Source organism: Lineus longissimus, chromosome 1 (genome assembly GCF_910592395.1).
Source record: "Lineus longissimus chromosome 1, tnLinLong1.2, whole genome shotgun sequence".
Taxonomy (NCBI): domain Eukaryota; kingdom Metazoa; phylum Nemertea; class Pilidiophora; order Heteronemertea; family Lineidae; genus Lineus; species Lineus longissimus.
This window is the reverse complement of record NC_088308.1, coordinates 20,627,259-20,654,353: the sequence shown is the minus strand read 5'-3', so window position 1 is coordinate 20,654,353 and position 27,095 is coordinate 20,627,259. Positions and strand designations below refer to the sequence as shown.

Genomic DNA, 27,095 nt, shown 5'->3' with positions numbered 1-27,095 from the left:
GGCATTGTGCATTTGGCGTCGTGCGCCCTGGCTATGACTTTAGAACAAATAGAGATATCTCTCTAACCGATATCCAATATTTATCAAATGCCTAAAATGCCCTAAATGAACCAAACCGGTTGATAAGCGATGAGTGCAGTCCGGAGAAAGGCCCCTCACTATTTCATGTCATATTCATTGCTGTATTTTGTTACATTATTGTTTGAATCCCCGCGCTATTGGCTTTCAACGTTGGCATGAAGTCGTGACGTCGTTACCTCAAAACTTACGTCATCCACAGTGGCCCCTATCGGGGTTTGAAGGAACCTCTTTCGATTTTGCCTCCACGCCAGTGCAGTGAGCTGCAGGTTTTGGATCGCTCCGGTAATTATCACCGATTTCTTCCCGATTTTGAGTCCGCATGAGTTGCCGAGTACCATGAGGTAGCACAAGCTATGAGGTAGTCTAAAGTGATAGCCCTGAGAGTTGCAGATATGTGCCACGAGGTTGGGCGTGAATACTTCGTTTGAAAGTCCACTATCAGTGTTTTGCTTAAATTTCACTTTGTAACGGTAGTAATACTTATAGCCTCATGCATACTGCGGCTAATCTGAGGATGGTTTACTTTAAGGTTGGATGTCCTTGAGGCAGCACAACGACAACGGACGGAAGAGGCAACGCAGGCAGCTTTGAGAAAGAAAAGAAGCTTGGCCTTGCAGGCGAAACCAAGCACTCCCCTTCTGCTGGCGGCCCTGGAGGATCTTGCTTCTACGGCAGTTGCGGCTAAGGATGGACAGGCAGAGTTCTACATGGAGTTGCACCGTATGGCCGAGAGGAACCGGGATCGGGTGGAGATCGCCAACCTGTGCCTGTCTTCCCTGGTGGCTGGATCAACGGACAAGCTCATGAAGGCGATGTCGCATTCACTTCATTAGAGATTTAGGAAATTGGCAACCACCATTTAATACCAAAGATGTTTTCTTTCATGTATACACCAATAAATTGATGACTGAGCACGAAGCAGTTCAATCAATCATGTCAGAACTGGTCTTGCACCAGATTCACCGCAGCCTAACTCTGACAATTTTCATACTTATAATATTTTCATTCAATGATTTCGATCCGGGTACTTATTCCTGTCTCATCCTAACCCCAGTGCCCTTCGACATGCCTCCAATTCCTTTCAACACATACATCTGCTCTGGTCCTAATTGCTCTCAATGCATTCCTGATGTTTCCTGATTTCTCTCTGTCCTCTTGAGGTCTCAACTGCAGCGACCATTCTGACACGTAGGTCGTTAATCGCACTTACGCTCGTGTGAACAACTCCCGTAGCCTTTCCCTCACGATGATCCGACGATGAGGTGGAGCTCCATCCTGGGCCCACAATAAGCGGTGAAACATTCCACCAAAGTGTTGCTGTAACTGCGGTACAATTTTGTCGTCGATAATCTGAAGGCAACATTCACCATTAGATTACCATCAAAGAAACAGGGTCCAATGATGGTGCCTCTCCACAAAGGCCCATCCAAAGTGAAATATTCTCTCGGCACATTTTCACATCAAAATTGAAGTTGGGTGGTGCATACATCGGAGCGTTTTCGCGGACATTCTGGTTATTGACTTGGACATTCATAAAAAAGGCTGCTTCATTCCCAATCACAAGGTGCTCGAAGAATCTGGGATGCCAGTTCAGGAACCACTAGCAAAATCTTAGTCGTCTTGGTAGATCTGCATCAAGGAGTTAGTGTCGCGTGTGTGTCTTTTAAGGATACCATTGGATGGTCAATCGAACATTCTTGTTGAAAGAGGACGGCGAAATACCTAGCCCATTTCTCCTTGCAGACACATGCAGGTGTCTTTGTAGGATCTCACGGAGAGTGCTGATGTTCGCATCGGATCTTGTCGTTCTTCTTTAGCCTGAGCAACCCTTGTTGAGATTCAAGGTTGTCTCCTCCCTTTGGCACCTTCGGATAATTTTCCAAATAGTCGACTTGGGGGGTGATGGCACGGTCAGGAAAACGCTGACCAAATGCATCTGCTACTTGCTGGAGGCTTCCAGACCTCAACCACTCGGTTACCACAAACACACGCTTCAGTTGTAAGCTGCATTTTTGCTGGTCTGAAAAAATGAACAACCTTTCCACCTACTTTTAAGGAGTGTGCAATGAAGAAACATGCAGATGATTGCATAATTTGGAGGCCCAACAAAAGCTCTGCACTGGGCAGTGCTGACATGGTTGATTGAACTGCTTCGTGCTCAGTTATCTGTGACATTAAATTGTATTTCTTGGTGTCATAAGAAAGAGGACATCATAAGGTAATGAACTGCGGTTGCCAATTTCCCAAATATTTAGCCATGTATTAGAAATTACCAAGTCAATATGTGTTTCCTTTTTGTTAAAACACACTTTATGATACTGCCATCGTGTGTGGTCCTCATCACCAGATTGCACTCGTTAATTTTCTCCGGCCGGAAAGCTCTTGACGACGTATTGGTTTCCAGGTGGTCATCCTGGCTCAAGCATTCCATACTGTAACTGCTGAACGGATGCCTTTCAATTTTCGGTGGCATGATGGGGTTGGGTGGGAGAGGTGCCTTATCAATTTTTGGTCCAATCTGAAATCCGAGATGGCCACCTGGCTGCCCTTGCGGTGGTCTTCCAGTATAGAAAAAAACTACGAAATGATATCAGTGCAGCAGTATAATGTATGATAATGATAATAATAATAATACTAATAATAATAATGATAATAATAAGTCATTGACCTCCTGATGAGGAGAATAAAACATACATTTACCTTTATCATATACGTCTATAGGACGAAGACTGGAAGAGCAGCTGTGCCACAGCGCTGTTGCTGCCCCTGACAAACATACAGGGCTGCAACAATACCTGCTCCTCCAAACTCTTGCACAGAAACATTTTCTTAAGAAATACACATCTAAATAAAAAATAGCAGTTCTCCTAAAGGTAAACATTCACATGAAACATAGCAGTTCAAGTGGATCACAATAGAAATCAACCGAAATCGACTCTCAGCAGCTGACACGCCGTGCGATGAGAGTCCGACTCAGGGATGTGGTAGTCAATACGATGGAGCAGGTGGAGGAGCGTGTCCGCTAACCCATTTGTGCCATCGCACCGTCCACTCAATTTCTCCCTGGGCATTCCACTCACGGCAGCCCCGGTGTAAAAGTAAAAAGTGTCCCCCCTAGAAAAAGTGTCCGGGCCTATTGTATTCTGACAGATTATGGCATATGGTTCTATAGAGGCAATGACCGTCACTAGCTCAGCGTATAATAGAATCCTTTGTTCCCGGACATTTTATCCTAGGATATTTTAAACTTCTACACCGGCATCCGAGGGCCCAAACCCAACAAGTCGGTCCAATAGGGTGCCCTTTACTCTGTGGCCAGTAGGTAATATAGAACTGCACTGAGCAACCGTGAATTGCCGGTTGATTTGCTCTGCTCGTGGTTAATTTGAGAGTGCAGAGCGACGGGCATATTGCTGTCGCTTTGCGGTACACTTGTTTAAACATCACATGCGCATGTACGTGTGGTAGTGATCTTGAATCCCGACAATTCCGAAGTTGGAAACAAATCTATGTAAAGAAATTAATTTTCGCCTTGACCCCTATAACCTCTAGATTGTTGTGTGTCGGGCATTGTGCATTGGGCATCGGGCATTGTGCGTCGGGCCTTGTGCGTCGGCATTGTGCATTTGGCGTCGTGCGCCCTGGCTCTGACTTTAGAACAAATAGAGATATCTCTCTAACCGATATCCAATATTTATCATAAGCCTTAAATGCAGTGAACCGGCAAATACCTTAAATGCAGTGAACCGGTAAATACCCTAAATGAACCAAACCGGCTGATAAGCGAGGAGTGCAGTCCGGAGAAAGGCCCCTCACTATTTCATGTCATATTCATTGCTGTATTTTGTTACAATAGTGAGGTTTCGCAACCGCCCGGTTAGGCCCTTCGACGACGTTTATCTATTGTTCAGGTAAACTCACACAATAGATAAACGTCGTCGTAGGGCCTAAACGGGTGGTTGCGAAACCTCACTATTATTGTTTGAATCCCCACGCTATTGGCTTTCAACGTTGGCATGAAGTCGTGACGTCGTTACCTCAAAACTTACGTCATCCACAGTGGCCCCTATCGGGGTTTAAAGGAACCTCTTTCGATTTTGCCTCCACGCCAGTGCAGTGAGCTGCAGGTTTTGGATCGCTCCGGTAATTATCACCGATTTCTTCCCGATTTTGAGTCCGCATGAGTTGCCGAGTACCATGAGGTAGCACAGGTTATGAGGTAGTCTAAAGTGATAGCCCTGAGAGTTGCAGATATGTGCCACGAGGTTGGGCGTGAATACTTGGTGTGAAAGTCCGCTATCAGTGTTTTGCTTAAATTTCACTTTGTAACGGTAGTAATACTTATAGCCTCATGCATACTGCGGCTAATCTGAGGATGGTTTACTTTTAGGTTGGATGTCCTTGAGGCAGCACAACGACAACGGACGGAAGAGACAACGCAGGCAGCTTTGAGAAAGAAAAGAAGCTTGGCCTTGCAGGCGAAACCAAGCACTCCCCATCTGCTGGCGGCCCTGGAGGATCTTGCTTCTACGGCAGTTGCGGCTAAGGATGGACAGGCAGAGTTCTACATGGAGTTGCAGCGTATGGCCGAGAGGAACCGGGATCGGGTGGAGATCGCCAACCTGTGCCTGTCTTCCCTGGGGGCTGGATCAACGGACAAGCTCATGAAGGCGATGTCGCATTCACGTCATTAGAGATTTAGGAAATTGGCAACCACCATTTAATACCAAAGATGTTTTCTTTCATGTATACACCAATAAATTGATGACTGAGCACGAAGCAGTTCAATCAATCATGTCAGAACTGGTCTTGCACCAGATTCACCGCAGCCTAACTCTGACGATTTTCATACTTATAATATTTTCACTCAATGATTTCGATCCGGGTACTTATTCCTGTCTCTTCCTAACCCCAGTGCCCTTCGACATGCCTCCAATTCCTTTCAACACATACTTCAGCTCTGATCCTCATTGCTCTCAATGCATTCCTGATGTTTCCTGATTTCTCTCTGTCCTCTTGAGGTCTCAACTGCAGCGACCATTCTGACGCGTAGGTCATTAATCGCAATTACTCTCGTGTGAACAACTCTCGTAGCCTTTCCCTCACGATGATCCGACGATGAGGTGGAGCTTCATCCTGGGCCCACAATAAGCGGTGAAACATTCCACCAAAGTGTTGCTGTAACTGCGGTACACTTTTGTCGTCGATAATCTGAAGGCAACGTTCACCATTAAGATTACCATCAAAGAAACGGGGTCCAATGATGGTGCCTCTCCACAAAGGCCCATCCAAAGTGAAATATTCTCTCGGCACATTTTCACATCAAAATTGAAGTTGGGTGGTGCATACATCGGAGCGTTTTCGCGGACATTCTGGTTATTGACTTGGACATTCATAAAAAAGGCTGCTTCATTCCCAATCACAAGGTGCTCGAAGAATCTAGGATGCCAGTTCAGGAACCACTAGCAAAATCTTAGTCGTCTTGGTAGATCTGCATCAAGGAGTTTGTGTCACGTGTGCATCTTTTAAGGGTACCATTGGATGGTCGATCGAACATTCTTGTTGAAAGAGGATGGCGAAATACCTAGCCCATTTCTCCTGGCAGACACATGAAGGTCTCTTTGTAGGATCTCACGGACAGTGCTGATGTTCGCCTCGGATCTTGTCGTTCTTCTTTAGCCAGAGCAACCCTTGTTGAGATTCAAGCTTGTCTCCTCCCTTTGGCACTTTCGGATAATTTTCCAAATAGTCGACTTGGAGGTGATGGCACGGTCAGGAAATCGCTGACCAAATGCATCTGCTACTTGCTGGAGGCTTCCAGACCTCAACCACTCGGTTACCACAAACACACGCTTCAGTTGTAAGCTGCAGTTTTGCTGGTCTGAAAAAATGAACAACCTTTTCACTTACTTTTAAGGAGTGTGCAATGAAGAAACATGCAGATGATTGCATAATTTGGAGGCCCAACAAAAGCCCTGCACTGGGCAGTGCTGACATGGTTGATTGAACTGCTTCGTGCTCAGTTATCTGTGACATTAAATTGTATTTCTTGGTGTCATAAGAAAGAGGACATCATAAGGTAATGAACTGCGGTTGCCAATTTCCCAAATATTTAGCCATGTATTAGAAATTACCAAGTCAATATGTGTTTCCTTTTTGTTAAAACACACTTTATGATACTGCCATCGTGTGTGGTCCTCATCACCAGATTGCACTCGTTAATTTTCTCCAGCCGGAAAGCTCTTGACGACGTATTGGTTTCCAGGTGGTCATCCTGGCTCAAGCATTCCATACTGTAACTGCTGAACGGATGCCTTTCAATTTTCGGTGGCATGATGGGGTGGGGTGGGAGAGGTGCCTTATCAATTTTTGGTCCAATCTGAAATCCGAGATGGCCACCTGGCTGCCCTTGCGGTGGTCTTCCAGTATAGAAAAAAACTACGAAATGATATCAGTGCAGCAGTATAATGTATGATAATGATAATAATAATAATACTAATAATAATAATGATAATAATAATTCATTGACCTCCTGATGAGGAGAATAAAACATACATTTACCTTTATCATATACGTCTATAGGACGAAGACTGGAAGAGCAGCTGTGCCACAGCGCTGTTGCTACCCCTGACAAACATACAGGGCTGCAACAATACCTGCTCCTCCAAACTCTTGCACAGAAACATTTTCTTAAGAAATACACATCTAAATAAAAAATAGCAGTTCTCCTAAAGGTAAACATTCACATGAAACATAGCAGTTCAAGTGGATCACAATAGAAATCAACCGAAATCGACTCTCAGCAGCTGACACGCCGTGCGATGAGAGTCCGACTCAGGGATGTGGTAGTCAATACGATGGAGCAGGTGGAGGAGCGTGTCCGCTAACCCATTTGTGCCATCGCACCGTCCACTCAATTTCTCCCTGGGCATTCCACTCACGGCAGCCCCAGTGTAAAAGTAAAAAGTGTCCCCCCCTAGAAAAAGTGTCCGGGCCTATTGTATTCTGACAGATTATGGCATATGGTTCTATAGAGGCAATGACCGTCACTAGCTCAGCGTATAATAGAATCCTTTGTTCCCGGACATTTTATCCTAGGATATTTTAAACTTCTACACCGGCATCCGAGGGCCCAAACCCAACAAGTCGGTCCAATAGGGTGCCCTTTACTCTGTGGCCAGTAGGTAATATAGAACTGCACTGAGCAACCGTGAATTGCCGGTTGATTTGCTCTGCTCGTGGTTAATTTGAGAGTGCAGAGCGACGGGCATATTGCTGCCGCTTTGCGGTACACTTGTTTAAACATCACATGCGCATGTACGTGTGGTAGTGATCTTGAATCCCGACAATTCCGCAGTTGGAAACAAATCTATGTAAAGAAATTAAATTTTCGCCTTGACCCCTATAACCTCTAGATTGTTGTGTGTCGGGCATTGTGCATTGGGCATCGGGCATTGGGCATCGGGCATTGTGCGTCGGGCCTTGTGCGTCAGGCGTTGTGCGTCGGCATTGTGCATTTGGCGTCGTGCGCCCTGACTATGACTTTAGAACAAATAGAGATATCTCTCTAACCGATATCCAATATTTATCATATGCCTTAAATGCAGTGAACCGGCAAATACCTTAAATGCAGTGAACCGGTAAATACCCTAAATGAACCAAACCGGCTGATAAGCGAGGAGTGCAGTCCGGAGAAAGGCCCCTCACTATTTCATGTCATATTCATTGCTGTATTTTGTTACAATAGTGAGGTTTCGCAACCGCCCGGTTAGGCCCTTCGACGACGTTTATCTATTGTTCAGGTAAACTCACACAATAGATAAACGTCGTCGTAGGGCCTAAACGGGTGGTTGCGAAACCTCACTATTATTGTTTGAATCCCCACGCTATTGGCTTTCAACGTTGGCATGAAGTCGTGACGTCGTTACCTCAAAACTTACGTCATCCACAGTGGCCCCTATCGGGGTTTGAAGGAACCTCTTTCGATTTTGCCTCCACGCCAGTGCAGTGAGCTGCAGGTTTTGGATCGCTCCGGTAATTATCACCGATTTCTTCCCGATTTTGAGTCCGCATGAGTTGCCGAGTACCATAAGGTAGCACAGGTTATGAGGTAGTCTAAAGTGATAGCCCTGAGAGTTGCAGATATGTGCCACGAGGTTGGGCGTGAATACTTGGTGTGAAAGTCCGCTATCAGTGTTTTGCTTAAATTTCACTTTGTAACGGTAGTAATACTTATAGCCTCATGCATACTGCGGCTAATCTGAGGATGGTTTACTTTTAGGTTGGATGTCCTTGAGGCAGCACAACGACAACGGACGGAAGAGACAACGCAGGCAGTTTTGAGAAAGAAAAAAAGCTTGGCCTTGCAGGCGAAACCAAGCACTCCCCATCTGCTGGCGGCCCTGGAGGATCTTGCTTCTACGGCAGTTGCGGCTAAGGATGGACAGGCAGAGTTCTACATGGAGTTGCAGCGTATGGCCGAGAGGAACCGGGATCGGGTGGAGATCGCCAACCTGTGCCTGTCTTCCCTGGGGGCTGGATCAACGGACAAGCTCATGAAGGCGATGTCGCATTCACGTCATTAGAGATTTAGGAAATTGGCAACCACCATTTAATACCAAAGATGTTTTCTTTCATGTATACACCAATAAATTGATGACTGAGCACGAAGCAGTTCAATCAATCATGTCAGAACTGGTCTTGCACCAGATTCACCGCAGCCTAACTCTGACGATTTTCATACTTATAATATTTTCACTCAATGATTTCGATCCGGGTACTTATTCCTGTCTCTTCCTAACCCCAGTGCCCTTCGACATGCCTCCAATTCCTTTCAACACATACTTCAGCTCTGATCCTCATTGCTCTCAATGCATTCCTGATGTTTCCTGATTTCTCTCTGTCCTCTTGAGGTCTCAACTGCAGCGACCATTCTGACGCGTAGGTCATTAATCGCAATTACTCTCGTGTGAACAACTCTCGTAGCCTTTCCCTCACGATGATCCGACGATGAGGTGGAGCTTCATCCTGGGCCCACAATAAGCGGTGAAACATTCCACCAAAGTGTTGCTGTAACTGCGGTACACTTTTGTCGTCGATAATCTGAAGGCAACGTTCACCATTAAGATTACCATCAAAGAAACAGGGTCCAATGATGGTGCCTCTCCACAAAGGCCCATCCAAAGTGAAATATTCTCTCGGCACATTTTCACATCAAAATTGAAGTTGGGTGGTGCATACATCGGAGCGTTTTCGCGGACATTCTGGTTATTGACTTGGACATTCATAAAAAAGGCTGCTTCATTCCCATTCACAAGGTGCTCGAAGAATCTGGGATGCCAGTTCAGGAACCACTAGCAAAATCTTAATCGTGTTGGTAGATCTGCATCAAGGAGTTTGTGTCGCGTGTGCATCTTTTAAGGGTACCATTGGATGGTCGATCGAACATTCTTGTTGAAAGAGAATGGCGAAATACCTAGCCCATTTCTCCTGGCAGACACATGAAGGTCTCTTTGTAGGATTTCACGGACAGTGCTGATGTTCGCCTCGGATCTTGTCGTTCTTCTTTAGCCTGAGCAACCCTTGTTGAGATTCAAGCTTGTCTCCTCCCTTTGGCACTAATAATTTTCCAAAAAGTCGACTTGGAGGTGATGGCACGGTCAGGAAATCGCTGACCAAATGCATCTGCTACTTGCTGGAGGCTTCCAGACCTCAACCACTCGGTTACCACAAACACACGCTTCAGTTGTAAGCTGCAGTTTTGCTGGTCTGAAAAAATGAACAACCTTTTCACCTACTTTTAAGGAGTGTGCAATGAAGAAACATGCAGATGATTGCATAATTTGGAGGCCTAACAAAAGCCCTGCACTGGGCAGTGCTGACATGGTTGATTGAACTGCTTCGTGCTCAGTTATCTGTGACATTAAATTGTATTTCTTGGTGTCATAAGAAAGAGGACATCATAAGGTAATGAATTGCGGTTGCCAATTTCCCAAATATTTAGCCATGTATTAGAAATTAACAAGTCAATATCTGTTTCGTTTTTGTAAAAAAACACACTTTATGATACTGCCATCGTGTGTGGTCCTCATCACCAGATTGCACTCCTTAATTTTCTCCAGCCGGAAAGCTCTTGATGACGTATTAGTTTCCAGGTGGCCATCCTGGCTCAAGCATTCCATACTGTAACTGCTGAACGGATGCCTTTCAATTTTCGGTGGCATGATAGGGTGGGGTGGGAGAGGTGCCTTATAAATTTTTGGTCCTATTAGAAATCCGAGATGGCCACCTTGCTGCCCTTGCGGTGGTCTTCCAGTATAGAAAAAAAACTACGAAGTGATATCAATGCAGCAGCATAATGTATGATAATGATAATAATAATAATACTAATAATAATAATGATAATGATAATTCATTGACCTCGTGATGAGGAGAATAAAACATACATTTACATTTATCATATATACGTCTATAGGACGAAGACTGAAAGAGCAGCTGTGCCACAGCGCTGTTGCTGCCCCTGACAAACATACAGGGCTGCAACAATACCTGCTCCTCCAAACTCTTGCACAGAAACATTTTCTTAAGAAATACACATCTAAATAAAAAATAGCAGTTCTCTTAAAGATAAACATTCACATAAAACATAGCAGTTCAAGTGGATCACAATAGAAATCAACCGAAATCGACTCTCAGCAGCTGACACGCCGTGCGATGAGAGTCCGACCCAGGGATGTGGTAGTCAATACGATGGAGCAGGTGGAGGAGCGGGTCCGCTAACCCATCTGTGCCATCGCACCGTCCATTCAATTTCTCCCTGGGCATTCCACACACGGCAGCCCCGGCATCCGAGGGCCCAAATCCAACAACTCGGTCCAATAGGGTGACCTTTACTCTGTGGCCAGAAGTTAATATTGAGCTACACTGAGCAACCATGAATTGCCGGTTGATTTGCTCTCCTCGTGGTTAATTTCAGAGTGCAGAGCGACGGGCATATGATATGCTGCCGCTTTTCGGTACACTTATTTAAACATGCGCATGTACATGCGGTAGTGATCTTGAATCCCGACAATTCCGAAGTTGGGAACAGATCTATGTAAAGAAATTAATTTTTGCATTGACCTCTATAACCTCTAGATTGTTGTGTGTCGGGCATTGTGCATTGGGCATCGGGCATTGTGCGTCTGGCCTTGTGCGTCGGCATTGTGCATTTTGCGTCATGCGCCCTGGCTATGACTTTAGAACAAATAGAGATATCTCTCTAACCGATATCCAATATTTATCATATGCCTTAAATGCAGTGAACCGGCAAATACCTTAAATGCAGTGAACCGGTAAATACCCTAAATGAACCAAACCGGCTGATAAGCGATGAGTGCAGTCCGGAGAAAGGCCCCTCACTATTTCATGTCATATTCATTGCTGTATTTTGTTACATTATTGTTTGAATCCCAACGCTATTGGCTTTCAACGTTACATGAAGTCGTGACGTCGTTACCTCAAAACTTACGTCATTCACAGTGGCCCCTATCGGGGTTTGAAGGAACCTCTTTCGATTTTGCCTCCACGCCAGTGAGCTGCAGGTTTTGGATCGCTCCGGTAATTATCACCGATTTCTTCCCGATTTTGATTCAGATGAGTTGCTGAGTACCACGAGGTAGTACAGGCTATGAGTTGGTCTAAACTGAGAGCCCTGAGAGTTGCAGATATGTGCCACGAGGTTGGGCGTGAATACTTGGTGTGAAAGTCCCCTATCAGTGTTTTGCTTAAATTTCACATTGTAACGGTAGTAATACTTATAGCCTCATGCATTCTGCGGCTAATCTGAGGATGGTTTACTTTTAGGTTGGATGTCCTTGAGGCAGCACAACGACAACGGACGGAAGAGACAACGCAGGCAGCTTTGAGAAAGAAAAGAAGCTTGGCCTTGCAGGCGAAACCAAGCACTCCCCTTCTGCTGACAGCCCTGGAGGATCTTGCTTCTACGGCAGTTACGGCTATGGATGGACAGGCAGAGTTCTACATGGAGTTGCAGCGTATGGCCGAGAGGAACCGGGATCGGGTGGAGATCGCCAACCTGTGCCTGTCTTCCCTGGGGGCTGGATCAACGGACAAGCTCATGAAGGCAATGTTGCATTCAAATCATTCGAGATTTAGGAAATTGGCAACCACCATTTAATACCAAAGATGTTTTCTTTCATGTATACACCAATGAATTGATGACTGAGCACGAAGCAGTTCAATCAATCATGTCAGGACTGGTCTTGCACCAGATTCACCGCAGCCTAACTCTGACAATTTTCATACTTGAAATATTTTCACTCAATGATTTAGATCCGGGTACTTATTCCTGTCTCAACCTAACCCAAGTGCCCTTCGACATGCCTCCAATTCCTTTCAACACATACTTCAGCTCTGGTCCTCATTGCTCTCAATGCATTCCTGATGTTTCCTGATTTCTCTCTGTCCTCTTGAGGTCTCAACTGCAGCGACCATTCTGACACGTAGGTCATTAATCGCACTTACGCTCGTGTGAACAACTCTCGTGGCCTTTCCCTCACGATGATCCGACGATGAGGTGGAGCTCCATCCTGGGCCCACAATAAGCGGTGAAACATTCCACCAAAGTGTTGCTGTAACTGCGGTACAATTTTGTCGTCGATAATCTGAAGGCAACGTTCACCATTAAGATTACCATCAAAGAAACAGGGTCCAATGATGGTGCCTCTCCACAAAGGCCCATCCAAAGTGAAATATTCTCTCGGCACATTTTCACATCAAAATTGAAGTTGGGTGGTGCATACATCGGAGCGTTTTCGCGGACATTCTGGTTATTGACTTGGACATTCATAAAAAAGGCTGCTTCATTCCCAATCACAAGGTGCTCGAAGAATCTGGGATGCCAGTTCAGGAACCACTAGCAAAATCTTAGTCGTCTTGGTAGATCTGCATCAAGGAGTTAGTGTCGCGTGTGTGTCTTTTAAGGATACCTTTGGATGGTCAATCGAACATTCTTGTTGAAAGAGGATGGCGAAATACCTAGCCCATTTCTCCAGGCAGACACATGCAGGTGTCTTTGTAGGATCTCACGGAGAGTGCTGATGTTCGCATCGGATCTTGTCGTTCTTCTTTAGCCTGAGCAACCCTTGTTGAGACTCAAGCTTGTCTCCTCCCTTTGGCACTTTCGGATAATTTTCCAAATAGTCGACTTGGGGGGTGATGGCACGGTCAGGAAAACGCTGACCAAATGCATCTGCTACTTGCTGGAGGCTTCCAGACCTCAACCACTCGGTTACCACAAACACACGCTTCAGTTGTAAGCTGCATTTTTGCTGGTCTGAAAAAATGAACAACCTTTCCACTTACTTTTAAGGAGTGTGCAATGAAGAAACATGCAGATGATTGCATAATTTGGAGGCCCAATAAAAGCCCTGCACTGGGCAGTGCTGACATGGTTGATTGAACTGCTTCGTGCTCAGTTATCTGTGACATTAAATTGTATTTCTTGGTGTCATAAGAAAGAGGACATCATAAGGTAATGAACTGCGGTTGCCAATTTCCCAAATATTTAGCCATGTATTAGAAATTACCAAGTCAATATGTGTTTCCTTTTTGTTAAAACACACTTTATGATACTGCCATCGTGTGTGGTCCTCATCACCAGATTGCACTCGTTAATTTTCTCCAGCCGGAAAGCTCTTGACGACGTATTGGTTTCCAGGTGGTCATCCTGGCTCAAGCATTCCATACTGTAACTGCTGAACGGATGCCTTTCAATTTTCGGTGGCATGATGGGGTGGGGTGGGAGAGGTGCCTTATCAATTTTTGGTCCAATCTGAAATCCGAGATGGCCACCTGGCTGCCCTTGCGGTGGTCTTCCAGTATAGAAAAAAACTACGAAGTGATATCAGTGCAGCAGTATAATGTATGATAATGATAATAATAATAATACTAATAATAATAATGATAATTATAAGTCATTGACCTCCTGATGAGGAGAATAAAACATACATTTACCTTTATCATATACGTCTATAGGACGAAGACTGAAAGAGCAGCTGTGCCACAGCGCTGTTGCTGCCCCTGACAAACATACAGGGCTGCAACAATACCTGCTCCTCCAAACTCTTGCACAGAAACATTTTCTTAAGAAATACACATCTAAATAAAAAATAGCAGTTCTCCTAAAGGTAAACATTCACATGAAACATAGCAGTTCAAGTGGATCACAATAGAAATCAACCGAAATCGACTCTCAGCAGCTGACACGCCGTGCGATGAGAGTCCGACTCCGGGATGTGGTAGTCAATACGATGGAGCAGGTGGAGGAGCGTGTCCGCTAACCCATTTGTGCCATCGCACCGTCCACTCAATTTCTCCCTGGGCATTCCACTCACGGCAGCCCCGGTGTAAAAGTAAAAAGTGTCCCCCCCTAGAAAAAGTGTCCGGGCCTATTGTATTCTGACAGATTATGGCATATGGTTCTATAGTGGCAATGACCGTCACTAGCTCAGCGTATAATAGAATCCTTTGTTCCCGGACATTTTATCCTAGGACATTTTAAACTTCTACACCGGCATCCGTGGGCCCAAACCCTACAAGTCGGTCCAATAGGGTGCCCTTTACTCTGTGGCCAGTAGTTAATATAGAACTGCACTGAGCAACCGTGAATTGCCGGTTGATTTGCTCTGCTCGTGGTTAATTTGAGAGTGCAGAGCGACGGGCATATTGCTGCCGCTTTGCGGTACACTTGTTTAAACATCACATGCGCATGTACGTGTGGAAGTGATCTTGAATCCTGACAATTCCGAAGTTGGGAACAAATCTATGTAAAGAAATTAATTTTCGCCTTGACCCCTATAACATCTAGATTGTTGTGTGTCGGGCATTGTGCATTGGGCATCGGGCATTGTGCGTCGGGCCTTGTGCGTCAGGCGTTGTGCGTCGGCATTGTGCATTTGGCGTCATGCGCCCTGGCTATGACTTTAGAACAAATAGAGATATCTCTCTAACCGATATCCAATATTTATCATATGCCTTAAATGCAGTGAACCGGCAAATACCTTAAATGCAGTGAACCGGTAAATACCCTAAATGAACCAAACCGGCTGATAAGCGATGAGTGCAGTCCGGAGAAAGGCCCCTCACTATTTCATGTCATATTCATTGCTGTATTTTGTTACATTATTGTTTGAATCCCCACGCTATTGGCTTTCAACGTTGGCATGAAGTCGTGACGTCGTTACCTCAAAACTTACGTCATCCACAGTGGCCCCTATCGGGGTTTGAAGGAACCTCTTTCGATTTTCCCTCCACGCCAGTGCAGTGAGCTGCAGGTTTTGGATCGCTCGATTTTATCACCGATTTCTTCTCGATTTTGAGTCCGCATGAGTTGCCGAGTACCATAAGGTAGCACAGGTTATGAGGTAGTCTAAAGTGATAGCCCTGAGAGTTGCAGATATGTGCCACGAGGTTGGGCGTGAATACTTGGTGTGAATGTCCGCTATCAGTGTTTTGCTTAAATTTCACTTTGTAACGGTAGTAGTACTTATAGCCTCATGCATTCTGCAGCTAATCTGAGGATTGTTTACTTTTAGGTTGGATGTCCTTGAGGCAGCACAACGACAACGGACGGAAGAGACATCGCAGGCAGCTTTGAGAAAGAAAAGAAGCTTGGCCTTGCAGGCGAAACCAAGCACTCCCCATCTGCTGGCGGCCCTGGAGGATCTCGCTTCTACGGCAGTTGCGGCTAAGGATGGACAGGCAGAGTTCTACATGGAGTTGCAGCGTATGGCCGAGAGGAACCGGGATCGGGTGGAGATCGCCAACCTGTGCCTGTCTTCCCTGGGGGCTGGATCAACGGACAAGCTCATGAAGGCGATGTCGCATTCACGTCATTAGAGATTTAGGAAATTGGCAACCACCATTAAATACCAAAGATGTTTTCTTTCATGTATACACCAATAAATTGATGACTGAGCACGAAGCAGTTCAATCAATCATGTCAGAACTGGTCTTGCACCAGATTCACCGCAGCCTAATTCTGACAATTTTCATACTTATAATATTTTCACTCAATGATTTCGATCCGGGTACTTATTCCTGTCTCATCCTAACCCCAGTGCCCTTCGACATGCCTCCAATTCCTTTCAACGCATACTTGCTCTGGTCCTCATTGCTCTCAATGCATTCCTGATCTTTCCTGATTTCTCTCTGTCCTCCTGAGGTCTCAGCTGCAGCGACCATTCTGACAATTACTCTCGTGTGAACAACTCTCGTAGCCTTTCCCTCACGATGATCCGACGATGAGGTGGAGCTCCATCCTGGGCCCGCAATAAGCGGTGAAACATTCCACCAAAGTGTTGCTGTAACTGCGGTACAATTTTGTCGTCGATAATCTGAAGGCAACGTTCACCATTAAGATTACCATCAAAGAAACAGGGTCCAATGATGGTGCCTCTCCACAAAGGCCCATCCAAAGTGAAATATTCTCTCGGCTCATTTTCACATCAAAATTGAAGTTGGGTTGTGCATACATCGGAGCGGTATCGCGGACATTCTGGTTATTGACTTGGCCATTCATGAAAAAGGCTGCTTCATTCCCAATCACACGGTGCTCGAAGAATCTGGGATGCCAGTTCAGGAACCACTAGCAAAATCTTAGTCGTCTTGGTAGATCTGCATCAAGGAGTTTGTGTCGCGTGTGCATCTTTTAAGGGTACCATTGGATGGTCAATCGAACATTCTTGTTGAAAGAGGACGGCGAAATACCTAGCCCATTTCTCCTGGCAGACACATGCAGGTGTCTTTGTAGGATCTCACGGACAGTGCTGATGTTCGCATCGGATCCTGTCGTTCTTCTTTAGCCTGAGCAACCCTTGTTGAGATTCAAGGTTGTCTCCTCCCTTTGGCACTTTCGGATAATTTTCCAAATAGTCGACTTGGAGGTGATGGCACGGTCAGGAAAACGCTGACCAAATACATCTGCTACTTGCTGGAGGCTTCCAGACCTCAACCACTCGGTTACCACAAACACACGCTGTTCAGTTGTAAGCTGCATTTTTGCTGGTCTGAAAAATGAACAACCTTTCCACCTACTTTTAAGGAGTGTGCAATGAAGAAACATGCAGATGATTGCATAATTTGGAGGCCCAACAAAAGCCCTGCACTGGGCAGTGCTGACGTGGTTGATTGAACTGCTTCGTGCTCAGTTATCTGTGACATTAAATTGTATTTCTTGGTGTCATAAGAAAGAGGACATCATAAGGTATTGAATTGCGGTTGCCAATTTCCCAAATATTTAGCAATGTCCTAGAAATTAACAAGTCAATATCTGTTTCCTTTTTGTTAAAACACACTTTATGATACTGCCATCGTGTGTGGTCCTCATCACCAGATTGCACTCGTTAATTTTCTCCGGCCGGAAAGCTCTTGACGACGTATTGGTTTCCAGGTGGTCATCCTGGCTCAAGCATTCCATACTGTAACTGCTGAACGGATGCCTTTCAATTTTCGGTGGCATGATGGGGTGGGGTAGGAGAGGTGCCTTATCAATTTTTGGTCCAATCTGAAATCCGAGATGGCCACCTGGCTGCCCTTGCGGTGGTCTTCCAGTATAGAAAAAACTACGAAGTGATATCAATGCAGCAGCATAATGTATGATACTGATAATAATGATAATACTAATAATAATAGTGATAATAATAATTCATTGACCTCCTGATGAGGAGAATAAAACATACATTTACCTTTATCATATATACGTCTATAGGACGAAGACTGAAAGAGCAGCTGTGCCACAGCGCTGTTGCTGCCCCTGACAAACATACAGGGCTGCAACAATACCTGCTCCTCCAAACTCGTGCACAGAAACATTTTCTTAAGAAATACACATCTAAATAAAAAATAGCAGTTCTCTTAAAGATTAACATTCACATAAAACATAGCAGTTCAAGTGGATCACAATAGAAATCAACCGAAATCGACTCTCAGCAGCTGACACGCCGTGCGATGAGAGTCTGACTCAGGGATGTGGTAGTCAATACGATGGAGCAGGTGGAGGAGCGGGTCTGCTAACCCATCTGTGCCATCGCACCGTCCACTCAATTTCTCCCTGGGCATTCCACACACGGCAGCCCCGGCATCCGAGGGCCCAAATCAAACAACTCGGTCCAATAGGGTACCCTTTACTCTGGCCAGTAAAGAAATTAATTTTCGCCTTGACCCCTATGACCTCTACATTGTTGTGTGTCGGGCATTGTGCACTGGGCATCGGGCATTGTGCGTCGGGCCTTGTGCGTCAGGCGTTGTGCGTCAGCATTGTGCATTTGGCGTGGTGCGCCCTGGCTATAACTGTAGAAAAAATAGAGATATCTCTCTAACCGATATCCAATATTTATAATATACCTTAAATGCAGTGAACCGGCAAACACCTTAAATGCAGTGAACCGGCAAATACCCTCAATGAACCGAAGCGGCAGATAAGCGATGAGTGCAGTCCGGAGAAAGGCCCCTCACTATTTCATGTCATATTCATTGCTGTCTTTTGTTACATCTTTGTTGGAATTCCCGCTATTCGCTTTCAACGTTGGCATGAAGTCGTGACGTCGTTAACTCAAAAAACTTGGTCATTTATAGATGCTAAGTGAAAAGCCCTGAAGTTCAGGATGCTTTACCCCCTTCAACAATACCAAAACTGCAAGATGAAATAGATAACCAGCACCGACCATTCATAAAAATATGACATCGGGACTGAAAGGGCCACATTATTCACACGAAAACAAGCGTGATCTTCTATTTTTAGTAAATACTGCCTCTACTTGAAGGATTTGCTTCCAAGAAAATGCTAGTTTTTATTCATATGGCCCAATGGGTCGTATGAATAAAAACTAGCATTTGCTTTCTCTACCGATTTTGAAGGCTTTGTTGATACTCGTATGAATAAAACCTTAGCAAATGCTCGGAAATTGAAGTTTTTGCTTCAAGTCAAAGCAAACGAATTTGCTTCTAAAGGGAGTGAATGCTTGTCTTCATATGAATAAAGCATAACATATGATTTGCACTTGATAGGAAATGCTTCGATTTTTCAAGGTTGCTCCTGAGGTGGCTAGGAAGTTAGATGTTTGTCATCTTCCGAATGGCTAATTTTATGCATTTTGGTCACGAAAATTGTATTTGCCATGAAAGCCATGTCGTGCAGATTTTATTTGGCCACGTGTTGCGGAGGTCATAGCATTTTACAATTTATTCGGAGGACACTCGAAATATGTCTTTAAGCACAAAAGACCAAATGTCAAGTGTTTCCTTATAATCTACGAGAACTCCGGTTTCGGGTCTGGCGAGGTGGAGGTTAAATTTTTCTATCAAAGTAATCATTCCAAAACAATTGCAAAGGGGGTCTCCCTCAGCAGTAGAGGCTCTATGATGTATAACGTGGCAAATTATTAAACGGATGCGCGCAGGATTTCCCAGTTAGATGACAGATGAGTCCGATGATGATGACGCAAGAGAGTGTGTCAACGAGGACCGAACCCTAAGCACTTTCGCCAACATCTTTTCATCAGGAGACCTCTTGGGCTTGATGTATTCGACTCCATGACTCGACGACGCGATGACTCGATGACGCGATCGAGTTGAACTTTTTTGAAGAATATCACTGCTTGGAATGTAATTTATACATATAATCATAAGTACCAAACGTTACAACCCCCTTTCCAGCTGTTTTCACTGTATTTAACCCGTCCATTTTTCATTTCCCACAAGTTCGCATTTTCGATAAAACCATACGCCATGTTGCTATGCAAGCCAACTGGTACCCGTCCCAATTTTGCATGAATACAGTAGGAAAAGCTAGTCTGGTTCTTATCGCTGTTGATACGCGGCGCTGGGGTAGCTTCGGATCCGTTTAGCAAGGCGGAAGTGGAAATGTTAGCGATTGCGCATTTGGCCCACATCCTTCCATGGCTGGTACTCCAATAGCAGGGGTTTTAGCTCGGCCTTTCCATACCCGGAAGGAAAGGTCCACATTATTCATACGAAAATAAGCATAATCTTCTACTTTTAGCAAATACTGCCTCTACTTGAAGGATTTCCTTCCAAGGAAATGCTAGTTTTTATTCATATGACCCATTGTCCCGAGAACGTCAATGTGGTGCCACACTTGTCCTCAAATCCAGTTGAATGGTCTCCCGGAGAGCTTGTCTTCAAGATAATCCAGGCATGGCCTGAATGTGACAAGGTCCTATGAACGTCAAGGTGGTACCACACTTGTCTTCAGATCAAAATTTGGGATGGTCTCTAAGAGATATACATTTTACGAGTCTTCAAGATAGCTTCGAATTGGCATGTGCTGAATGAGACACAGTCCTAGGAACGACAAGTTGGCACCACACTCGTTTCAGATCCAGTGTTGGTTTACAGGAGAGCCACATTCTAAATCTTGTCGTCAAGGTAGCTTAGCTTGGCATGGCGTCCTGGCTAGGAACGTCCAAGTAGTACGACACGTGTTCTAAGAACCATGCAGATGCTCTCCAAGAGAGATGCATTCGACAAGACGTGCCGTATACAGGCAGCTTGGCATGGGCTGTTTGAGAAGTGGTCCTATTAAGAACATCAAGTTGGCATTATGCTTATTCTCCGATCCACTGTGATGCTCTCCAGAAAAGCCACATTCGAGAAGTCTTGTCTTCAAAGACAGCTAGGCATTGCCTGAATGCGACATGGTCCTGAGAAGGCCAAGGTAGTAGTACCACACTATTTATTGTTCTCACATCCATGTGGGATGGAGAGATAGATTCCTCGACAAGTCCCGCCTTCAGGTTAGCTAGGCATGGCCTGAATGCGACATGGTCCTAGGAGGCCAAGGTAGTAATGCCCTCCAAGAGAGATAAATTCTTCAATCAGCTTGCAATTATGTCTTCATTCTCAATCTCCCAATGAGAGCATACCAGCATTTGCTGCGGAGCAAAAAAGCACATAGTACATGGTGCGAAGAGGCTAGAATGTCTTCTCGATGACGAAAAGAGCGGGCGGGTCCGGTTGTAACAATGATTCTATTATTTGGACATCTTGGCATGTTGCACCTTTTTACACAGAGGCGACGCCCGTCATAGAACATTAGAACTAAACGCCTGAAGACCTCATTCTGATTGTGATTATTGTTACCAATCGCATCATCTTCGAAGATCGAATTGTGTTGATGGGTATATAGAGTGGATCAAGCGACTATTTCAACTTTATTGTCCTTACCAACGCTGTCGACTTGTGTTAGGCCTACAACCACTTCTAGTGTAGTCGTGGACAATTAGATTACCAACTCTGTTGATCGTTCCTCATCACATCTTGTTCATCCCATAGACGAGACAAAGCCGAATGAATAATCACTTTTTTGCACCGTCAATTAGGGCCAGACTTTTCCGGTTTTTGAAAATTGCTTTTAATTACATACTTATTGTCTTGGTCTATTACTTAGTTGGAACAACAGCTGGTAAAGTTTTAAAATATACCACGCCCCCCTTCTTGTCCTCTATGTAGTTCAACTATCGGATAATTTTATACAATTATTTTTTGGTGACTAACAGTTTTACAATTAGATGTGGTTAACTGGAACAACTGTCCTACTACTGGAGAGGATCGCGACGTCATCACACTGTAACAAATAATATTTAAAGCTACATTGTATTTGCCCCGTCACGTGTTGGTAACGGGCAAAGTTTTTGACACATTCATGACGTTTCTAACTAAACAGTTGTAAACAATGCACAGCCCCTCAGTCAAAGAATCTCTGTTCGACTCCCAACACGGGATTTATATTTCAATTTTAGTATGGAACTGCCAAATTTACGTCGGGAGAATTTCCATTGGGTGTGTTTTATAATGATATTTCATTTAGGATGCGTAGGTATGTCTTGATAATTGTTTCTCTTTGACCGAAGTGATGTGTGTATTGGTGAAAGTATCTGAGCCCTGCTCGTTTCAATTCATGCAAGTCCATGAATTCGGCAACACAGCCATTTTATGATACAAATTAATTTTGTCACCTCCTCCGCGTATTTGCTTTAAGAAATAACTGTAGAGCCTATAGCAACTCCAAACATTTATCCAAACATTGCTGGAGAGACAGTGGAGAGTCTGGAACCATAGGACGGTCAATAACAGTTAAATTCATTGAATATCGATATTGTGAGGACAGTTGGTGATCGAATTACAAATATTAGGGCCGAAGATAGGGGATGAGCCAATGCGGATTTTTGGCAAATCCCCGAAACATCAACATGGACGCCTAAATCGCATTGTTTGACCACTGCTAACGAATTCGAACACTAGCCTAGGCGTCAACAAGGACGTTTGTGGAACTTTGCGAATACTCCCTCATATCAATTATTTTGTACCCTGCAGGTCTTCAATAAGCTTTCATTTTTCCCCTAGGTGCTTGCACGTTTCCCAACGCTCTTGTCGGAACATGGTTGTCCAGTGATCGTGGTTCCTTCACGCTCAACAGTTCCACAATTATTAGTCTGGACATGGGCACATACGGCGCTCTAGACTTTGAGTGTTACGATACAGATAATGTCACCAAATATATTGTAAGGTACGTAAATCTTTAGCTCGTAGAGGTCGCACAGAAAACCTTCATGCCAACATGCTTAACAAGTCTTTGTCATAAAAAAGAAACCCCTTATAGCATTTTAACGACATGAAGGGCTCCATTTACTAGTATTCCTCGCGATGGCTAAGAAATGGAATGACTTTCCAAATGATATCAAAGGAACGGATTGCTTTCCAATTTATTAAAGTAAAAGAATTGCTTCCAAATGATATCAAAGGAATGGAATTGCTTTCCAAATGTTATCAAAGGAATGGATTGCTTTCCAAATGATATCAAAGGAATGGATTGCTTTCCAAATGATCAAAGGAACGAAATTGCGTACAATGTATGATTTGCTCTTCTGTTTCAGAACAGGCAGTGTGCCAGTCATCCCGCCATTCATTAAATTGGATCTCTTCATCTGTTTTGACTTCGAAGCGGTCAGCGTATCAATGTACAAATACTGGCAAGCAACATGTAAGTTGCGACCTTTTTGTCTCCCGAATTCTTTGTATCCATGAGGTCAGTTCGGATTTACTCTATTAAACAATCAGGCTCAGCCTCAAGATTCTTTAATCAGGGCCAACAGCACTGAGCACATCGTCAGTATAAAGTTTGACTTTTGCAAAGCCTTTTTTCCAGGAGATTTTTGAACGAAAATTGTTTGCCTTAGATTCTGAAGTAAAATGTATTTGTCGGGCGTCTGCTGACACCAACTCTCGGCATTTGTAGCAAAAATGCCGAATAGTTTCTGCCAGCTGAATTTGATGTGCGCCAGGCGGAGTTTGCGAATGACCAGCTTTCGCGCACAAGAGGCCAATCGACGTCAGCGTAAACATCAAGTTCAATCTGAAGAGATATATTTGTCGTCATAAGGCAAAGTAACGGTTGTTCGCATGAAAAGGATGATGAGTTGGAGCTGATCAAGTAGTTCATGTTTTCAATGATTATTTCAGCTGTGAACTCGGCCATAAACAACGAGCGTGCCCTTGCAATGGCTGAAGGCTCGTCGGCTACCATCGCTGAGGTTTGTGATGTCTCAGCTCCGTATGACACCGGTATATACTCAATTTTACTCAAAAATGGTAAGTGTTATCCAAAGTCACACTTGATTTACAAACCCTGCGTTCGGTTAGACCACCAAATGATTTTGAGATGTCGGCATGACGTTGATTCTTCCCAATCATCACTTACTTAAGCAATCTTGAAAATACAACTATTATTTAGCATTCTCAGAATTTGCAGTGAAGGCATAAGGAAATACAATGCTCTGGAGAACAAATTGCTTAATGAACTACATAGCTTTTGGAGTGTGATAAACAAAACCCCATATGCTAATGGGTGTGTTGATGTCAACCATGCACAAAAGGTTGTCCGCACTCTTTACAACCTCCTCTCTCCAGTCAGGAAACGCCGTCAAAAACACTAGGATGCACCTAAATGTGTATGCGAATTCATAGCATAAAGATTATGTTTCCTTTGAACGGTACACACGTTACTCCTAATGGGGACCCTGACTATAATACCAGTAAAAACTCCAAGATCTTCTAAATTTCAGATTCTGTTGCCAGTAACATAATCACGTGTCCCTCCGATCTCCAGTACCGGTTCAACTACACGTACGATTTTGGTGGCAGTGACCTCTGCTCTGGTAACTCCATGATGGACAACTGCGTACAGACTGACGCGCTTGCCGTCAATTACACGTATTGTGCCACGGAGATGTTCTATTCTTGTAAGTCGATCTTCATGAGTTGGAAGAAAACGCCAGCACTGCTGTTCATTCAAATTTCGTAATGAAAACGTGGCTGTAGCCATGTACACAGGCACTGTTTTTGGGGCTTAACAACAGATAGCTTCTCCTTTTTTTAACAACCGCTAGCTTTTTTGCGATCTGCGTTCTTAACATTTACCATGTATGTCGTACGCCACTTTTTCGTTAAATCTCATGATTCTGGTTGTGAAGATATAGGTTTTCTGGTAAGATAGGAAAAATCAAAAAGGGTCTTCTCCAGGAAAGGGTGGGGATCAAACTATTTTTTTGTAAGAGCTTTAGTAATCTATACATGGGCATTTTGCATGCTTGATCGGGCCATGGAACAGTTCACTGGATACTTCCTTCAGGCTCAGAGATTCTAGTAACAACAAATTTTGTACATTTACTTCACATTGTGTGATATCCTACTTCGTTCTTTTACAGCCGATGGAGACTTGAGCTGTCTTTATGAAACGACCAATGGAAGTCTGACCTATCTCACATTATTCAACAACGATGTCAGCCCTGATGGGTCTTCCACTTACCAGTTCAGCTGCCTGGTAAGTATTCAAGATAACTACGCGTTTCAAATAAAATGCGACACTTTTGACTTAAATAACTTCGGGTTAAGAATATTTCAAATCTGATCATCTGTTGGTCACGCAGTGCCATGTTGCACTCCTTGGTTAACTTTGGGCACAGCTTGGACCTACCTACATGTATAGCGAATGCAAAATCACGACATAGTCCTTATATACAGATTGAGACCAAAGTATTCCTTTTCCAAACAGGTGTTTTCCACCAGTGGTTTAACAACCTTCGCCACCCAATCCCCCCAGAACTGTGCTGCAGGCCAGACCGACACGACTGTATCTAGTCCAGGCGTCGCCCTTCTCTTCACATCCGAGGGTAAGTGTCACAACATCAGCGAGATCCTTTATAAACAAAATACGTTACACATTTCTATTTTTGTTGTTAATAGTTCAATCAAACACAAGTTTTTTTGTCTGATTAGTAAGTTTTTTCGATAATTTGTCATGAACTTCTCAATGAATTAACATCGGTATCGACTGAATAGGATAATGCAGAAAAAACGTGCTTCTTCCCAGTACTTTAGAAGCTTCTATTCGTCTTTTCAGGAAGCTGTACCGCACCAAGTAAGTATCTCGTTCTCTTTGAAATAAAAGCCTAGTATGCAGACATTCATACTGGTTGGCGATCCTAATTCTATTGATCCTGAATTTCTGCTGTGCCTTTGTTAACGTACACATCATCAGTTTAATCAGTGGTTACTTTCCAAACAGTCGCCGGCATCCTGAGAAAAAAAGAAATATCGCAGCTGAAATATACGTCCCTTCGATTTCAAAGTCACTCTAGATGTAAATTTAAATGTTTGTCATATAAATGATACGTCTTTAAAAAAATTCCCAAAATGTCCCTGTATCTTTCAGCTGTGGACCCAAACTCCAACCAGACGACGACAACCACCACGCAGGCAACGACAGTGGGTATATTTTCGAAACCGTTTGAAAAAAACTGCCTCCCAAATGGGCTAGGATGTTAGAAACTACCCCACGTTTTGCTTTCCGAAATCCTGGATTAAACCAGATAATATACTTGTTTGAAATGCCTCCTTCTCCATACATGTTGTTGGTTTACCATTTATCATGTTCATGTGTTATGTTTTCTTGTTTCAGACGACTACTTCTTGTGCCTCATCCATCTTTGATATCGTGGCGGTCGCAGCAATGCTTGCTCTAATTCAAGGCCTCCGATTATTTTGAAACAGACCAATTGTGTTGACTTTGTCTCCATGTAGCGAACATTTGCCGAATCTAATCGACACAATCGTCTTTGCTGTACATGTAACTATTCGAACGGGTGATGAAATTAGACGAAGGGAGACTTGTTATCATCGGAAAAGTCGCGATCGGCATTCACATTTTTGTTCCCCAAGCGGCCACCAGAGACTAGTCTAGCTGCCACTCATAGAGGGAAGAATCATTGTAAAAAGAAGCACGTAGTTTTTCTCACTGATATCGAAGTTTCTATTGGCACAAGCAATTAGATTTTCTGCCCATGTCCCTTTGGTTGCATGAGCATCTGCTCAATTAGACGCACACTAAAATCTCTGTCTTGTGCCCCCGCGAGGTGGGATACCGACGAACAGCGCCGTTAGATCGGCATGCTCCGCTACAGAGCAAAATATGGAAGCAAAACATATAAAAGCGTATTATAAGTATCATTAGTTTGTTATCGTCACTTTTTTCCACGACACTACTGCACCGGCTTTGTAATTTTCATAATTATCACGTTGCTATAAAAAATCCCTGGACCATGTTACCTGCGGCCTTACAGTAAGGATGGCGCTACGGTAAAGATGGCGACTCTCGTGCATTTGCACAAGTACGAGCTCCGCAATGAGTTACTTCGCGATGTCAAAACCGAGATACTGCGTCTTTCGACATGGGATAGAAGTCCAATCCCCGGCACATGATATTATAAGCCTGTGTTGAGGACAGTACCCTGACAGAATTCAGTTCAGAGGTCGTGACTGAAACTATGCCCATCCTCACAAGAACCATCCGTGGTCAAGGCGATATTATAATGAACAGCAATGGTATCGGTATAGGCTGATGTGACGACTAAGTATCAGGGAACGAATTGTCAATG

The 27,095-nt window shown here is 44.2% G+C and overlaps 1 protein-coding gene across 1 annotated transcript in view; it reads left to right on the top strand.

Annotated features, from left to right (window-relative positions):
• The window catches only part of LOC135495919 (uncharacterized), a 39,514-nt gene extending 12,884 nt beyond the window's left edge, over window positions 1-26,630 (top strand). Inside the window, exons 4-12 of the mRNA XM_064784984.1 lie at window positions 22,507-22,669; window positions 23,037-23,143; window positions 23,623-23,751; window positions 24,225-24,401; window positions 24,867-24,982; window positions 25,214-25,331; window positions 25,562-25,579; window positions 25,874-25,926; window positions 26,120-26,630. Of these exons, the coding sequence (XP_064641054.1) occupies window positions 22,602-22,669; window positions 23,037-23,143; window positions 23,623-23,751; window positions 24,225-24,401; window positions 24,867-24,982; window positions 25,214-25,331; window positions 25,562-25,579; window positions 25,874-25,926; window positions 26,120-26,206 (873 nt within the window). The 5' untranslated portion in view covers window positions 22,507-22,601 and the 3' untranslated portion in view covers window positions 26,207-26,630. The remainder of the gene's footprint in view (window positions 1-22,506; window positions 22,670-23,036; window positions 23,144-23,622; window positions 23,752-24,224; window positions 24,402-24,866; window positions 24,983-25,213; window positions 25,332-25,561; window positions 25,580-25,873; window positions 25,927-26,119) is intronic.
• Window positions 26,631-27,095: the final 465 nt, after the last annotated feature.